Source organism: Sinohyriopsis cumingii, chromosome 13 (genome assembly GCF_028554795.1).
Source record: "Sinohyriopsis cumingii isolate HCF-2022 chromosome 13, ASM2855479v2, whole genome shotgun sequence".
NCBI classification, from domain to species: domain Eukaryota; kingdom Metazoa; phylum Mollusca; class Bivalvia; order Unionida; family Unionidae; genus Sinohyriopsis; species Sinohyriopsis cumingii.
In genome coordinates, this window is record NC_142973.1 from 11,723,822 (window position 1) to 11,743,119 (window position 19,298).

The following is a 19,298-nucleotide window of genomic DNA, read 5'->3' on the forward strand; positions in this document are numbered from 1 at the left end:
CGTTTCCTCGGGTACTCTGACCAACGAGTTATAAAGCGTTGTATGAGTATTTATTTTGCTGAATACAACCAGGGCCGGGTCAATTGGATTTGGAATTTTTTAATGTAGCTTCAACAATTTTTCAGTCATATCGCTACGATGTATGCAGTGTGGCAGTTTATAGTGATGTCTAGCACTGGGGCATCATGCCGCAGACGTGTAGCATTATGTCCCACCCAGTCACATTATCCTGACACCAGGCCAACCATTCCGAACACCAACGCCAAGCTAGGCAGCTGTTAGTTCCATTTTTATGTCTTTGGTATGACTCGGCCGGATTTCGAACCTGCAATGGGCAGGGGCAGGTCAAGTGTTTTGGGGGTTCAAAATTTAAAAAGGGTTATACTTTCCTGACTTAATCAGAAGTCTGCGTGTTTATTTGCTCAAAATGTTTATAATACCCAATGAAAGTCCACCAGAATAAAAATATGTTTCAAATTTCAAGTGACAAGTGACTGTACGTTTGTGTGTGTAACGTTTTTTTTTTTTTTTTTTTTAGTCTTTGGGGAAGGGGTCCAGAGCCCACCACACACCGATCCCTTGAGAACATTTATCAAATTAAAACTAGGTTACTGTGACCTATATATCTTGCCTTAGTGGCGTAGATTAAGCTTCGTGTTTATATCAGTTCTTCTGTAATTAATAGCTGCAGAGTCGTGCAACTTTGTGTGTTGATGCATATTGCTAATAACACTCCGCCGCGGTAAGAGTATGTCCGTTTTGCGTGAGTATGTGATTTACAGTGGATGTGTGCACATGTTATTGTCATATTTATCAATACTCTCCGTGGATGTGTGAGAACGCTTGCCAGTAGCTTCTCGTGGGTCGATGGTTCTTACCGGGGTTTTCCCGGGTTCTTCCTCACCAGTTATGCTGGCCGCCATGAATAGCCAACCTTACCCTTAGAAATAGAGTTAAACCCTAAACAGCAACAGCAACAACAACAACAACAGCAGCATCAATAATACTCTCCAGACTTTCCGTTTCCACCTTTTTCGAATTTTTTATTTGGTTTGGTATGGTGATTTGCGGCATAGCAACACAAGTAGGTTATTTGGTGCCGAGGCAGTTGGTGTAAAGTGCTTTGCCCAAGGACACACCACAGTAGCTGACCCAGGCTGGTCCGATGGTAGGTTTCATACCCAGGCCACATCCATTCGGTTATAAGTCCAGCACGCCGAGCACTGAGACACCTTGGCTCACAATATAACGATTGATAATGATAATCAAAATACTCCAGTCTTTGTTTTTCGTCTGTGTGTCAACCTGTATGGTAGGCCTACGCAATAAATTATCCACTCCCAAATTCTCACTAATAAGGTTCATTATTAGACTACATAGTTAATTTCCCTGCATTTACTCTTATTCTCTCGAAAATTACTTTTTATATAGTGAATATTGCTTGAATGATAATTCTACGATGGCGGTGAAAAAGAGACTCTACAATTTTGAATAATCAAGTTGCCATAGATCAAATATGTATAGTTTGTCTTCAATATTTAAAGTTGTGTTGCTCACTTCATGCAACATCATATTTTAATTGTTGTCAAGGAAAACATATTGAATCGCAGTAAATGCTTCTAAAGAATCCGATTTAATATTTTGACTTTCTCAGCAGCACTTCCCCAAGTTTCTGTCTCTGTCTGTCCGTCCGTCCGTCTGTCTGTCTCTCTTTCCTTCTCTCTCTCCCTGCAGTATGTATGTATGTATGTATGACTTTATTTCCTCTTTAAAAGAGATTACAGGCTTCTAGTGATAGAAATGTTTATATGGGCGTGAGATCTGTGTTTCTACTGACAATGCTTTCTTATGAAATGTCTTATTTTCAGGAAACAGTACCTTACTATATATGTGTGTACATGGAATCCAGAAGGTATAATATTGCTCTAAAAATCAGAGCTATTTGATATCGGGCTAAATTTGTTCCCGGAAAATAGAAAATTATCAAAAATGTTATATGACATTGTGTTGCATGATAATGATGCCGGTACACGTAGTTGTAGATGGCATTCTTTTATCAAACAAATTTTGTGCAAATTGGGTCACATTAAGGGCTATAGGTAATACGAATTGGCCTGACGGACGGGTGGGTGTGGTGTAGACAGATATCACGCATAGTACGTAATGAGTTTAAAATTGTATATTATTAACAATAACAAAGACTTTCATCTTAACGTTCAGGAACAAACTGTTGTACGGAAAATATATTTATATGACCTAAAATAGGCAATTTATTATTTAGTATTATATTTTACACGGCTTTGGGATCGTACTGGGCTATTGCATTGTAATTATCGTATAGGGCTATTACATTGTAATTATCGTATTGGGCTATTGCATTGTAATTATCGTATTGGGCTATTGCATTGTAATTATCTTATTGCATGAAGACTAATCAAGATGCAACGAGCGTTATATTTTTCGTAGGCCTATACATTGGCAATTGCGTGCAATGCACGTGGCAAGCGTCACGATGTCAGGTAATGGGGCTGTCATATTGGTCTTCTTCCAGTCAACACTGTCCCTTGACTGACAGTCATATTATTACACACATACCTGCAACCCAATGGCTATCAAATATTTCCATATTGAAAGTGTACTTGTGATCGGTACTGGCAATATCAAATTACAAAGCATTCATGAAATACATACTATAAAATGACTTGTATGCTTGTTTACATTTTACTACTCTTCATCTCAACTTTCACCGCATGTACTTTGCTAAGTATTAATCCTCCAAACTTGATATATTTGGGTCATCATTATTTCGGTCTTAATACCGAAATAAATAGCCATAGTGAAACCAATATATCTTGGTTTCACTATGGCTATTTATTTCGGATTACCCAAAGATATCATGTTTGGCGGATTAATACTTTATATATAAACCCGGTTTTTTAGTTTTAGTTGTATACGTCTACAATTAGAATTTAAGAGAACACTTTTTAACCTGGAATTTTTTAACCGTTTTTAACATTTACGCGTTAAAATATAGGACAATTGTAATAAAGTTCACAACAAGGATTCATATAAAGCATGCTCAATTAACAATATAAAAACACGCGGAGTCCAGATTAATGGTAAAAATAATCTGCGTGGCGCACGTGCAACAGTAGATTGACCCAATGAACACCCAATGAGCACTCATCATTCCAGTTCTCATCTGGATATGTGTACTAGTTATCCACATACACTGGTGTCGTCCTGCGATTGGGATTCCAATTGCATATACAGACTGACCAACGTTATATTGGTACACGCACAGAAAATATACTTCACAGAACCACCATATTCTTGGTGAATATCTATCTTTCATCCTACTAAACTTCGAGAAAGGTAGCAGACTGATCACAATATCCCCACTAATTGCCTCGATATTACGAACCTCTGATTAGACAGTAATCTTTCGATAAAAGAATCGATTACTGGACCAGTGGCAGTAGGTACAAGTTTGAAGAATAAACCAGGTAAGTTACTTTACGTAAGTCTTTTATTGCACGCATTCTGTATATAAAAAGCAACTGTATCGATGCATAAGCAGAAAAATTACTTTTTCAGGTTATTGACCAGTGCTAGACATCACTATAAACTGCGACACTGCAGACATCATAGTGATATGACTAAATAATAGTTCAAGCTACGTTAAAAATCTAAATCATACATACACACACACACACACACACACGTAGTAACTTGCCGTAAAATTATTGCCACGCGCGTTAGTTTCAGTTAAAACTAATTTGTTTGAATCATGTCGTCTATTCGTCTAGACTATATTTAATGTATTTTTATATAATAATAATAATAATAATAATAATAATAATAATAATAATAATAACAATAATAATAATAATAATAATGAGGAATTTGTATAGCGCCTAATCTTTAGAAGCTCTGAACGCTTTACAACATTAGACAACACCTATAAGATAAGAAACACAATAATATTATTACAAAAACAAACATGAAATTAGAAAAAAAACATTAAAAAATAAAAAACATGCTGAGAATATTTCAGGTAGGAAACATTATTAGGTCTTTAAGTTTGTTCTTGCTGTCGAAATAAGTGAGTTTTGAGAGCCCTCTTGAATGTGATCACTGTGTCTTTGTGTCTAAGTTCAGTGGGCAATTCATTCCACGTTGCTGGGCCCTGATGTGCAAAAGAACGCTGTCCATATGACTTTGTTTTCATAGTGGGAATAATGAGTATACGATTGTCAGAAGAGGAGCGTAAGTATCTTGCTGGTGTGTACACATGGGTGAGGTCAGATAGGTATGTTGGACTGGAGTCCGACAGTGAAATGTAGCACAGAGAACAAAGTTTGTGTTTGATTCTGGATCGAATGGATAGCCAGTGTAGGGTACAGAGCAGCGGGGAGGTGTGCTCTGATCGTGGTACTCTAAGTATGATCCGAGCAGCTGTGTTTTGAACTTCTTTAAGTGTTTTGAACTTTTTGAAGTTTCTGGAGTAGATATTGAGATGAACCAGACAGAATTGAGTTACAATAGTCCAGTCTTGAAAGTACTAATGAACACACAAGTGTTTTAGTGGCATCAACTGAAAGATATTTGCGAACTGAGCTGATGTGTCTCAGCTCAAGATATGCAGCCTTGTATATGTTCATGACATGTTGGTGCAATGTGAGAGTACTGTCCAGAGTAACATCTAGGTTTCGTACTGATTGTGTGAATTTAATGTTGGCGTTGCTGATATTTATTGTTTGAGGTAAAGGATGTGAATGAGAAAGTCTTTGTGTTGTGATCAGAATGGCCTCAGTTTTATCATCATTCATCTGCAGCTTTTACAAGTCATCCATGATTTCACATCAGAAATTGCACCTCTCTACACCTTGGATGGTAGCATCAACTTCAGTTGGGTGGCTAGATTTGTATATTTGGGTGTCATCACGTACAATTGGTGAGACACTGGATGATGATCTATGACACTTGAGAGCGACTGAGTGTACATAATGAAGAGAACAGGTCCAAGAACAGACCCATGTGGAACACAACATAGATCAACTGGGCTGGAGTGTATTCCATTTGCAGATACAATTTGTGTCCTGTTGACCAAGTAGGACTTGGTTAATAAGAGTTATTGATATTTATTCTGAGAATATTTTATATTTTGAAAATTTCGTGTTTTGTAAAGGAAAGAATCAACATTTTAATGTTCGTCTTTAAATTGTTTACTGCTACTTTTCTTTATCGCGTTTTGAGAACATTCACCTGTCCGTGTTATTCCTGTGTATTGTCTTCTTTTCTTCAACCGCTCCGATGGCCTAGTGGTTAGAGCGTCCGCCTCGGATGCGGGAGGTCGTGGGTTTGATCCCCGGCCGAGTCATACCAAGACATACAAAATTGGTACAAACAGTTGCCTCGCTTTGCGCTCAGCATTAAGAGGTTAGTGTTAGGACTGGTCAGCCTGGTGTCAGGATAATGTGACTGGGTTGCATATAATGCTACATGTCTGCAGCATGATGCCCCAGTGCTAGACATCACTATAAACTGCCACACTGCAAACATCGTAACGATATGACTGACATTTTTTTTTAAAACTCCGTTAAAAATCCAAATCACACACACTCTTCACTTCTTCCCTTTTCTCTCATAGTTATGTTAAGTCTAGGTTAGTTGCCCGGATCAAATGAGGCCATTATTTTGGACAAACATGTTACTACCTTCCCAAAGAATAGAAAAACATACCCAATCAGGTGTAATACCAAATATATTATTTTTTTAAAGCAACAAAAAAATAAACAACAAAAAAACCCACGCGTTTCATAATGACAAGAGAAAACAAGAATCATCATCGAAACTGATATCGTTGTCCTCGTAATAATGATCAAGATCACCATGGTCGTCGTTTTTCTCCTCGTCCTCGTTGTTTTCCTACTACTACTACTACTACTACTACTAATAATAATAATAATAATAATAGTGATAATGATAATAATAGTAGCTGAACGTTTAATCTAACTCGTATAAAAATTCACCATCGTTAAAGGCAATATAATTTGTTTTTAATTTTCACTCCAGATGGCGTGCCAACGACTTACGTTTTTACTAACGGTGATTGTCGCAAGAACGCTTGCTCAGACCATCGAATACGGTAGGTTATCTATAATTCGAATGGTAAATAATTAAAGTTTGATCATTCCTAACAGGTATTGCGGAAAGATATCCCTTATCAACAATTGATTAGAGTCTTTTTCAGCTAAGTAAAGATATTTGATCGACCGATGTCGGCAAATCATGTCGATAATCACTGAAGTCCTTCAATGAATTTTCCAAACAAAATGATTCACCAGGAAATGACGAAACGCTAAAGAGAAGTATTGCTACCACATTATTTGCAAGTACGGTTGAGTTTAGATATTTGGATTATCTGGACACGAAACAAAAAAAATACTATTACATTTTTCTTCTTTTCTGTTTCAAAAAATGTTTCTCCGCAAATTGAAACAATATTAGGCGAAAATGTATTGATACATTATAAGTGTCATTTAAAGTAACAGGTTTGATTCTTCAGTTTTAGTATGATGGTGTTACAGGCTTTTGTATTCATGTCATTTGAAATTGCATTAAAACATGGTTTCCGTCTTGATGGATTTCCCCATTTAGATCTATTATCAGTCACATGTTTTAGAAAATTAAAATCATTCTTCCTCATTCAACAGGCTACTGTATTCTTTGAGCTACGAAGTCCTAACAGTCCTTTTTATTTTTGTCGCTTCCATTTTGTCAAACTAAAAGATGAAACGTAGCTTTGTTCCCACCAAATTACTTGTATGTATAATTGGTGGGCAGAACAGGTGAAAATTGCCCGACTATACACATAATCAGTCATTGTTCGGAATAAACACATATAGGTTTTATTTAGAAAATTAAATAATATATAAGGGAAATATTTATGAATTTTAAAATTTCTCAGACTTGTAACTGTGATAGTGAACTTGTAATCGTTTTGCACTCAAGTGTGAGTTTAGTGTGAATGTGACGACATTTTGTGTTAGTAGGAATACTTTTAAACAATCTGCCGCAGTTTATCAAACTTTAATCACATTTGATCAATATGTAGATATATAGAGCAGTGAATATTTATATAGACGTTTAAAAAGTCATCTGGAAAAAAGTACGTTTGTAAAAACTACTCTAACCATTTGAAAATCGGGATATTTGTATTAGAATTACTCTTTACCAGTATCTTTTCCTTGCAGAATGTTTCCCGGATGGTGCAGTCCGAATCAAGAATCCGGACAACAGTACCTATACTGCCGTATTCGCAAACAATTCTGCCAATGTTTGTCAGGTAAACTGGGAAGACGAGAGCACAAAAGAGCACTCTATAATCAACAACTGTGAAATGGTAAATAAATTTATTATAATTTGTAATCATAGTTAAATTCCTAACATCATTTATGCATTACTAATGTTTTTGTTTTGTTGTCGTTGTTATTTTTATAATCATCTGCAAAGATCTTGTGTAGGTACATTTCACTAATATAAAAGGAATTTCTGTTAGTAAATACACATTCACAGGTAAGTTTGTGCACAACCTTATGTAATCTCATCGTTTATATAATCAGTTTTCGTGCGAGATGTTCGATCTTCTCTAGCCTTTCTTTTGTACAACATTTTCCGACAATTATAGTAAAAGCGACAAATCAAGGTGTTTCGAGCTGGGTACGCGGGTTAGGAAGCTTAGAGCGTAGCGTGTGGTGGGGCAAAACTCGGGAGAGAGAACAATTTGGAAACATGGCATACATTTCAACATTCTAACCTGTTTTCATTCTCCTAACAGAATCTACCCATTTTGGTGACCTTAATGAACCGGCCGTCATCAAACGACTTTATTCTGGGGGGTACAGAAAACATCCACTTCCTGATCAGATGTTCAGAGATTCCTCATGCAGGTGTAAACAAGGTCGCAGTCGAGTGGATCCCAATCAGGTAAATACTAAATTGATGAAAAGTGTCTTTACTCGTTCTTGTCACTCCAATACATTTGGACGAGTATAGGCAATAACTTCTGCTGAAAAGGCGAGTTGCACAGTTGCCGATTATCATGCCACAGAGCGTATCGAATTACCTTGTTGATCAAATGAGGCATGTGGTATGCGCTTCATGTGTCATTTACAACTTTGATATCAGTCCTACGTATTAGACTTCGAATGTAATCTGATAGTTACCATTAGCTGCCGTTCGTACCACCTCTGTTATTTACGAAACAAGGATTGAGCAAGAACTTTTCTTTTATTCATTTTCAACATTTTCAACTTTTGGTTTATTTTCTGTGGGGGAGGGAGGCAAACCACTCATATATATATATATATATATATATATATATATATATATATATATATATATATATATATATATATATATATATATATATATGAGAGAGAGAAGATAGAGAGAAAGAGGAGTATAAATATACACCAGACAGAACGGAAAATGCTATCCCAGTATTCTATGGAAGAATGCTTGATAATAGTGGGCAGAATTATTATTTGATACAAATAATACTATCATTCAGGTTAGAGAATTCTTAATTCGTACTCTACGGAGATTCAAAGCCAGTTCCGCGGATAAACGGCACCCATCGCCTTGCCTGCACACACCAGCCCATATTCCATCACGACTAAGCACGCATCACCCAAAAAATGATGCGACTGAATCGGTGTTATATGCACTCGTGTGTAGCAGACACATTCGTATGACGACCTAGTAATTAATTCTCATTTATCTAGTCATTCCGGATTCCTATGAAAGAAATCAAGGTAGATAGGATTAATTATAGAGAATTATAAATATACACCAGACAGAACAGAAATTGATATCCTGGATTCTGTAGAAGAATGCTTGATAATAGTAGGCATCATTAATATTGAATATTTACACTCCGCAGAGTACGAACTAAAACTTTAACCTGTATGACAGTATTATTTGTGAAGTTCCAATCACAAGTTAACCAGCATTGATTTTGAGAAGTTGAATTGTAAACAAAACGTGGCATGTGTCATTTATTTAATTTCCGGGCAAACATCAATACCTCATTATTCACTGTTTTTCCTCGCCAAAGACACACACACACACACCATAACGCTCATTCTAAAGAATAAAGAATTTGCTTCCAGTTCCTAGAATACTTCAAGCATGAAAAGTGGTCGTGATTTCCCTCATGAGGTACAGAATATCAGATTGGTTTTATGAACTGTAACTGGTTACTACGAAAAAATTGCTATCGCGGTATTTCTGAACGTATTGCGTGCGATGCGTATCCGGTATGCCGCAATTATTTTGGGAACCAACAATTCAGTGCTCGGACTAGGGCCTGATACTTTTTTTATTTTCGTCTGTCTGTTAATATATTTGTATCTGATTAATAGGAAAATAACTCCATCTTGTATTCCATTATATTGCTTGGAAAAAATATTAATTATCTTTAGTGAAAAGAAAATAAATATTTTGGTTCAAAAGAAAATCAGAGACCCCCATCCCAAAGAATTAAATGGCCAGTACCTTAGAGAGATTTCATTAAACCATACTGATACTGTACCTCATGAGGGAAATCACGACCATGCGTATGTTAATTGTTGTACTAACTGTAACAAAAAAGCAGTGACTATTATTAAACTTATATATAGCTAATACTGTGAAACACTGTTGACATTAAAGAGTCTATTTATAAAAAAAAATAAAAAAATAAAAAAACAGGAAATGTTGATAATAAAAGCCGACAATTTTTTATATATAGCTACACTACTGATATAATAGGCAGGGAGACTCTGAATTGGATGCCTGCACCCGGCAAGAAAGGTATCAAGGAGAACCAGTAAACATAAAACACACTCAACAAACGAGAAAATGTTTAGTTGACTTGAGAAACTACGTAAAGTTCATACAGAAAATATGTGCGCTCCTGAAAATCGTAGGATGATTCCCAGTCTTACAAATGCATATTCCTAATATATTCACATACGATAGCAAATAACTAAATATGACATGTGTTTTTTTTTATTTACATTTTTATTCGTAAAGTTGCATTTGACCCATTCGGCCACCGCGTTGGCATACGTGACACGCGTTAAACATGCGATAAAAGGATCATAAATATAATTAAATCTGTAATAGTCGCTATTAATCTGCGACAGATATAGACGTTTTGTAGAAAAAAGAGTACTTTTTTTTTACTATTTTGTCATGAACCATGAAAACACACTGTTAGTGTCATCAAAGTTGCAACCAGATTCCTTGGCAATTTCTATTCATTCCTTATTGACAGAAACTACCGTTGTACCGATACAGTGAAAATGTACCGTGGTACGTACCGTCGGAAACAAATACCGAGGCAAAGCGGTATACCGGTAATACAGTGCATATTTAGTATGAGACAGTCTCAATCTTGGTAACTTACGGCGGTTACGTTGGATATGTCTTAAAGTCACTTTGGTATCATCAACTGACTACTGGATTGCTTCAAAACAAATACATCTTTTTTACCCTATTCCAAATACCAGTCCCGACCAAAAGAGAGATGTATGTATTTTTTTAAGTCTAATAAATCCATAAGATGAGAAATAAAGTGAAAAACTGCTGGATATGGACATGTCCAAATGTCATTAAGTGCGCAAGCGCAAGAAAAAATACCTTTAAACAAGAAATGTTAACACTCAGAATGTGAAACAAAGGACTCTTACTCAAAGGACAGTTCTACCCCAAAATATAAATGTTTATTGGAGTATGTTCGGCCATTTATTGGCTAAATAAGGTACACTAGTTCTAATAAAGTTTAATGCAGTGTGAGGAGTGTGAGGTTTGATCATTGCTGTGATGAAGTTCAAGGCAATATAGGGAGGGTAAGGTTTTTGATAATTGCTATAATCAAGTTCAGGGAGTGTGTGGCGGGAGAACGTTTTGATCATTGAGACAATGAAGGCGGGGGGGGGAGGTTAGGTTTGATCAATTAGGGAATAGTTGGTACATAACAGTATACATGGGAGTTCAGTAGCAAAGTATTCAATTAAAATACATGTATATAACAATACGTCAACTAATTCATAATGGAAAAATAAATTTTTGCGGGAATATTTCAAATGCGTCTAGCCAGAGATTTGCCTGACAGATCAGCTATAGGTGCAAATAGGTCAAATATCATATATCAAAAGTGGAATTCTGATCCCCTAAAATTCCTAACATGGCTGGTCATTTGCACAAGCGGTACATATAAACCTGTCATTATTAAAATCAATTATACCATGTTCATTCAGACCGGTCCGGTGGCCTAAAAAGTTAGAGCTTCAACCTCGTATGCGTAAGGTCGCGTGTTTCAGTGTTTCTAATGCATGCAGGCAAATTTGTTTGCCTGACAGATTAACTAGAGGTGCAATTACATCGTACATCATCCATTGAATGTGAAATTTAGATGCCAACAAGGAAGGACACGCTCGTGTAGACATGTAACGGTGATTAGATCAGTTGTAAAAAATTAACTGGAATGATCTTTTTCAGGTCTCTATCTCAACAAACACGCATTTCCAATTTAAAGTTTAAAGATTAATGTACTGACAGGACTCAGATCACAATTATTTTCTCAAGGTGGTCCCTACAGTGGTTTTAAATTACTGAACTTTCCACCTCCTGCAAAATCATGCTATTCTAAAGTATCTCCAAAGATCCAACTCACTTTGAAGTTTCTGTAATTGGTTAACCGGAATTTTCTTTTGAGAGGCGGAAATTTAAATAAAAAAACATGCTATTTGTCACAGAATTCACTTCCGGACAAGCATCAACACACACACACACACACACACACGCGCGCACACACACGCGTACGTACGTATGTATGTATTGTAATATCTAACTCAACAAGTCAAAATACTTGGCATTATTAAGAACTACATTCCTTTTCGAATAATACTAATAATGATAATGTAAAAATATGTAACCAAGTCAGAAAAATGAGGCAGTTCACTATGTTGTAATACATTAATGGTATTGTGATTGGAGTTTTGCATACATAAACATTGTTCAACTAATGTGTGAGGATTATTTGATGTTTAACGTTGAGATGTGAGATGTTTGACCTACGAGACTTTGGCATATTTGATCATATCATTTTTATGTCACTGAAAACATCTATCACGTGTGAATGACGTCTTCCATTTTTGAACGTATGCCACCCACCCACCATTGTTTAGATCGCCGTCTGCATCTCTTATAAACGTGTACTCTGTGTTCTATACTAAATGTGAGTATAAAACCCTGCTCTGGTCCTTGTAATGTCACCCTGTTGTCGTGTGTGTGTGTGTGTGTGTGTGTGTGAGAGAGAGAGAGAGAGAGAGCGAGAGAGAGAGAGAGAGAGAGAGAGAGAGAGATGCGTACATACACACTGAGGCAGAAACAAATGCTCACAAAAATAGAATAGAACAACATCCATGTGACTCAGAACAAGTGATTGTGACCCGAGATCAGCAGCAGAGAGCATGCTCAGATTGGAGATTTAGGAAAAGGATATGTTGATGGTTTGTCAAGTTAGTCCACCTGGCATCCGATCAATTATTTTTACTATATATTCCCTACAATTTTTTCTCATGACTGAACTTTTTGTTGTCTCCAAAGGATAATTAATCAAATCTTATTTTAAAAGTACCATCTAAAATGAACTCACGGCGAATTTCTTGTCATAGGTTTCCCGACATTTTTGTTGTTGTTGACAGGCTGGGCTATAAACAAAGCACAGTACATTGGGTCACATATTTGACTACCGGAACATAATCAAAGCCTTGCTGTGCACTGTCGCCGAAATACACAAAGCCAACCACACCACAATGCTCCAATTCTAAAGAATAAAGAGATACCTTTAAATCAACACCAAGAATACCTAAAGCTAACTATAGTATCATCACCAGAAAGAGACAGGCAAATAATGCTCTAAAATTAGACTGTGACTACATTCGTACTAAACCGGAACTAATAATTGTGATCTGATTCCACCCATCAGGCAAACGTGAACACCTTTCCAGATGGGACATTCTAATGCTGTTGAAAGGTGTTAACGTTTGCCTGACAGGTGGAATCAGCCAAATAAAAGATGACATTTACATTTTACGCTCAATCAATTATCAGATGATATTTTATCTTTTGCCTTTTTCGTCGGCTATGTATGAGTGTTACGTTGTTACATCCAGGAATAAAACTTGATGTCTCGCTTGTAGTTACAGCTACATATAACACATGCAAATTCAAACATACAGATTTCTTAAATTTCATATAACTTTTGGTAAATAGTGAAAATTATTGAACGTTATTTTTTACTTTCTAAGAAAGTTTTTGTTCCAGTGAAGACCTTGGCTTGTACATCTTGGCTATTGAGTTGATGAAGCTATCTGTGCTGGCAGTCCATTAACTGAGATGGCTATAATTTTAGCCATGTACACAGCAGCATGCATTATATGGTCTGCATGGGTTTGACTGAGCTTTAGCCCTCACTCAATAATAAGATGACAATGAGCTTTGGTCCTCAGTCACTTATCATATGACATTTACCTTTTGCCCTCAGTCAATTATAAGATGACATTTATCATTTGTTCTCAGTCAATTATAAGATGACAATGAGCTTTTTGTCATCAGTCACTTATCATATGACATTTACCTTTTGCCCTCAGTCAATTATAAGATGACTTTTATCATTTATTCTCAGTCAATTATAAGATGACAATGAACCTTTGTCCTCAGTCACTTATCATATGATATTTACCTTTTGCCCTCAGTCAATTAAGATGACATTTATTATTTGTCCTCAATCAATTATAAGATGATGAACTTTCGTCCTCAGTCAGTTATCATATGACATTTACCTTTTGCCCTCAGTCAATTATCATATGACATTTACCTTTTGCCCTCAGTCAATTATAAGATGACATTTATCATTTGTCCTCAATCAATTATAAGATGACAATGAGCTTTTTGTCATCAGTCAATTATCATATGACATTTACCTTTTGCCCTCAGTCAATTATAAGATGACATTTATCATTTGTCCTCAGTCAATTATAAGATGACAATGAACTTTTTGTCATCAGTCACTTATCATATGACATTTACCTTTTTCCCTCAGTCAATTATAAGATGACATTTATCATTTGTCCTCAGTCACTTATCATATGATATTTACCTTTTTCCCTCAGTCAATTAAATGATATATACCTCTTGCTCATCGGTTTAGCTCTAAATCCCAGGTTTAGTACTAAATCCCATGCCCAAAACCATCTTAAGACGTTTTGATCACATACTCTAATCTGCATAAAACTGTAATCATTGATTTAAATCGTAAATATGTACATTAGTAGTGAATGGGGACACCCTACGTACAATGGGAATTAGCATTAAAAACACCCTTGGGACACTCTACGTACAATGGAAATTTAACATGGAGAAAAATCGTGGGACACTCTACGTACAAGGGGAATTAACATGGGAATAAAATCGTGGGACACTTTACGTACAAGGGGAATTTAACATGGGAATAAATCGTGGGATACTATACGTACAAGGGGAATTTAACATGGGATTTTTTTTTTTTTAAAAAGTTTTTTTAAATTTAAATTTAAATTTAAATTTTAAAAAGGGGTAGGCAATTCAAAGACTATCTCTTTTCGAGAAATATGGCTGGCCCTGAAAAGGGCCTTTGGGTTTTATGTTAATGTATTCATTAACATAAATGGCACCGCATTGGTCTTCTTCTTGTCCTTAGGCTGCGTCTTACTGTTGGTCCGTACATCAGCACTCTTTTCAGGCATCCTTGTCTTTCGACGTAGATCCTACGTATCCACAGGCTGGTGTTTGTCCTGTGGACAACGGTCCACTTGGATCGGACATACATGAGCAAGTCTGTCCGAAACATCATGGAAGACACAAGGGTGGATGACTCAACTGTAGTCCACATCTTGAAGCGACGAGAACAGGTGAATCAATGCATTGAACGGCGCTTATTTATAGGTACAGAAAGGATTGAAACGGATTGAGTTCATTCACCAATCCAAACACGCGTTACAGAATTCAGTCAGCTCGCATCCAATCCGAAGAGAGCAGTCTGTGACGTCACGTAGTCAATATAGATTCGCTAGCGCTTGTGTGCATTCAGTCTATGCGACAGTGATTCAACATGACGGAAACTCAGAAAACGATCCATTGGGGTGCACCAACAGGGGAGACTGCCCAAGGGAACTCGGACTTACTTTCAGAAGAGGTGAATTGGGATTTTGTGGATTTTCTCTCCTCGCAAGAATTTGTTCCTGAACCTTCGTTACCTTCTTCATTACCGCAAGTGGAGAATTTTAGACAGAGACAGAAAGAAGAATTGGAGAAATTTATACAACGACAAAAGGAAGCGGAACAGGCTTTTCTCCTACAGCAACAGCAACAAGAAGAAGAGGTAAGAAAAAAACAACAGCAAGAAGAAGTAGCAGCAAAGAAACAAGAGAGTGAAAATCAAACGGTCACGGTACTGTTGGACATTTTAGCTGAGTTAAGAAGTCTGAAACAAATGTATCAGACTTCTTTATCACGACCGAAGAGAATACGACCTTCCCGAGCTAAACACGTCAACCCTATGACTAAGCCTACCGTACCACCCTTAGTGATTTCAACCCAATCATTATCATCATCATCATCAGCATTACGCAGTCCAGAAGTAGGCCTTGGTCGTGGCAAAGGCTTAAGGCAGTTAAAATTGATTGCTTAAACTCACCCCTACACCATGAAGAAAAAGGCCCTTTTCAGGGCCACCCACATTTCTCGAAAAGAAATACAATTTCAATTTGCCAATAACTCAAAAAAACTCACCCATGTTACCCTTATAGTACGTGTCTGTGTATGAGTGCGTGAGTGTAGCTTCTTATTTTAAAATCAAAACTCAAAGACTCTTACCTTATATCATTCATTTATTCTTTTCTCCATTTTTTACAATCCAATTCACAATTCACAACACAACACTTTAATAAGTTCATTTATTTCTTCTTTTCTCCTTGTTTAGTCTCTCGGTTTTTTGAATTTTTTCACCATCACACTCTTTTCCTCTTCTTCCTCCTCCTCGCTTTCTTCCCTTCTTCTTTTTTTCTCCTGTTTCTTTTTCTTCACCTGTCTTCTTTCTTCCTCAGAAGAATCCCTCTCTTCCTCTGAAGAATCCCTCTCTTCTTCTGAAGAATCCCTCTTTTCTTCTGACTCCTCTTGTTTCTTTTTTGGGCAATCTGGAGACCAATGTCCTTTTTCTTTACAATAATAACAGGTATCTTGACTTTTGTCTTTTTTAGCCCCTGTTTTTTTTCTTTTTTGACGGTCTGGACACTCTGAAGACCAATGCCCTTTCTTCTGACAGATATAGCAAGTATCTTGACTTTTATCTCTAAAGGAAGGAGAGTAGTCCGTAGGCTGGTCTGAAGAGAATTTTCTAATGACCCCTCGCAAAGCTCTGACGAAACGTTCCATCTGGTCAGTCTCTTCCATCGTTGTGTTCGGCTTGAGAGTGAAATGAATAGTGAAAGGACAAGACACACACCCTTTTATATACGCTGGTCTGCTATGACTATAAAGTAGTTTATGGTGTTTGAACTTGAGTCATTTGACTTTTTGCTTTCAAGATGAAACGATCCCATTCATTCGAGAAGAAAGAAGAAGAAAGTAAGAGGCAGAAACGTGATCTATCGCCTCGTACCAGGGCTGAAATCTTGGCACAAATTCATGCCAGTGATTTTGAAGAGGACATGAGTGAACCAGAATCCGAACCCTCTAAAACAAGTTCGCCACCCTTAGTCAACCCTGAAAAGTACTATTCCATTCGAGAGACGGAAAAGCGCTCCTCTAGAAAATTTAGAACCACGGCTTACAAATACACGGTGAAGTTTAAAGATTTCAAGGCTGAAGTGCCGTTAGAGAAAGCAGAAGTGTTCATCACTGAGGTGTGGGATTCTTTGCTCACTGCACTCAAGCGACAATGTCAACCCAAAGAAGACGATCGTTTGAGACTTTCCATACAACACGACGGTTTGAAATCCCCTGTTTGGATCGAGTTTAGCACCCCTGCAGAATTGACTGCTTCCAAAGTTATGGACAAGATTCAACACGTACAACAATCTAATGATCAGTTTGACATCACCGATGGTAAAGCCACACTGGACATGACCCACGTCTCTCCTCCTCAAGGGACAGGACGCAAAAAGATGTTATTGGTGGACGACCTTCGCAACACCAAAACAAGTCTCGTCCGAATTAACAACTCTCATGACCAGATGTGTTTAGCCCGTGCCATCGTGGTGGGACGAACCTATGCCGACAAGAACGACACGGTAGAATGGAAAAGAACCTGGAACACTATACAACGTTCCCATCGAGCCAAGCAACGAAACGAAGCAGAACTCCTGTTGCAACAAGCTGGCCTGTCCAAAGACACACCCTGTGGTATTCCTGAGATGCAAAAATTGCAAGATGCCCTAGCTCCACGCTACACCTTGAAAGTGCACCCTCAAGAAGTGCGCGGACCTCTGTTGTTTCGAGGCCAAGACTTTAAGGACGGAAAATACATTCATGTCTATTATCACGATGAACATTTCGATACCATTACCAGTATCACCGGATTCCTGAAATACGGTTATTACTGTGAGAAATGTGACCATGGTTATAACAATCGAGAGCAACACAAGCATTGTGGATCGAAATGCACAGGATGTTTGGCCTCTTCACCCTGTCTGAGCGAAGAACCAGTGCCTTGTTCCACTTGTCTGCGCACGTTTGTCAGCCCTACCTGTTACCAACAACATCTGAAAACGCAAGGTTCACAGAAGAAATGCGCTTGTCAACTGCTGAGATTGTGCTCTACGTGTGGACAAGGCATACGTACCAATAGTGTCAAGGCACACGTATGTTCAGGAAAGAAAAAATGTCACATTTGTCACCACATTGTGGACTTGGAACACCAATGTTACGTGCAAAAATACCAACCCCCACCAGAGAAAGAGGACGGTCACAAGAAGAAAGGCAATTTCATCTTTTTCGATTTCGAATGCATGCAAGAAACCGGCATTCACATTCCTAATTTCTGCGTGGCTCATCGAGCGTGCGAGAAGTGCATTCAAGAACCTATCTTCAGTCATTGCCCTCACTGCAGCAAGATACCCGGAGGGCGTGAAAAAATCTTTCGGGGACCCAACACGTTAGCCGATTTTGCCCAATGGGTCTTAGACCCCATCGACAAGACGTGGAGCCAAGAGGACATCGAACGTTACGGAGATTGTCATCGCCATGCCACAGTGATGGCTCACAATTTCTCCGGATACGATGGACAGTTTCTTTTGAGGTACTATACGGAACATGGCACCGAACGTCCTAAAGTGACTTTGAACGGAGCCAAAATCATTTTCATGCAAGTGGGACAAGTACAGTTTAAAGATTCGATGAGCTATTTGGCCATGCCTTTGAGTCGAATGCCTAAAACGTTTGGAATGACAGAAATGGCTAAAGGGTACTTTCCACACTTTTTCAATACGGAAGCCAATCAACACGCCGTTCTACCCCATTTACCTGAGGCTCACTATTACGACCCCGACAACATGCGTACCGAACAACGAGAAGCTTTCTACGCTTGGTACCAGGCTCACGCCTCGGACCCTTTCGACTTTCAGGAAGAAATGCTAAAGTATTGTCGTTCCGACGTGGACATTTTACGACGTTGCTGTGGAAAATTTCGAGAACTGTTCATGGAACACGGAGGGGTCGATCCTTTGAAAGAAGCTTGCACCATTGCCAAAGCGTGTTCCTTAGTGTATCGACAACGATTCATGCCTGAAAACACCGTGGCTGTCATCAGTCCTCAAACGACCCACTTTGTCAAACGTCAATACTCGGTCAAAGCCCTACGCTGGTTACATTACTTGTGCGACAAGGAAGACAAGTGGATTCAGCATCCCCGCAACGGAGGAGGCGAAAAGACCATCGGAACGTATTCGGTCGATGGCTGGGACTTAGAAAACCCCAAGATCGTGTACGAGTTTAACGGTTGCTTATTTCACGGATGTCCCGTCTGTTACCCTGACCGTGGCACTAAAAATCAGTTTTTGCAACGAACCATGGAAGACTTGTACCAGGACACTTGTCAGCGACGCCTAAAGTTAGAACAGCAAGGATACCAAGTGGTGGAAATGTGGGAACACGAGTACGATCACCGTATGAAAACCGATCCCGAGTTTAAACGCCTCGTGGAA

General features: G+C 38.0%; 1 protein-coding gene across 2 annotated transcripts in view; it reads left to right on the forward strand.

Moving 5' to 3' along the window:
* The first annotated feature begins 3,220 nt into the window (after positions 1-3,220).
* Positions 3,221-19,298, forward strand: part of LOC149784945 (uncharacterized) — a 40,405-nt gene continuing 24,327 nt past the window's right edge. Inside the window, exons 1-4 of one of the 2 annotated variants that reach the window (XM_089931167.1) lie at positions 3,221-3,375; positions 6,079-6,151; positions 7,260-7,408; positions 7,844-7,992. In XM_089931167.1, coding sequence (XP_089787293.1) covers positions 6,079-6,151; positions 7,260-7,408; positions 7,844-7,992 — 371 coding nt within the window. In that variant the 5' untranslated portion in view covers positions 3,221-3,375. The other variant, XM_089931166.1, reaches the window with a different exon arrangement.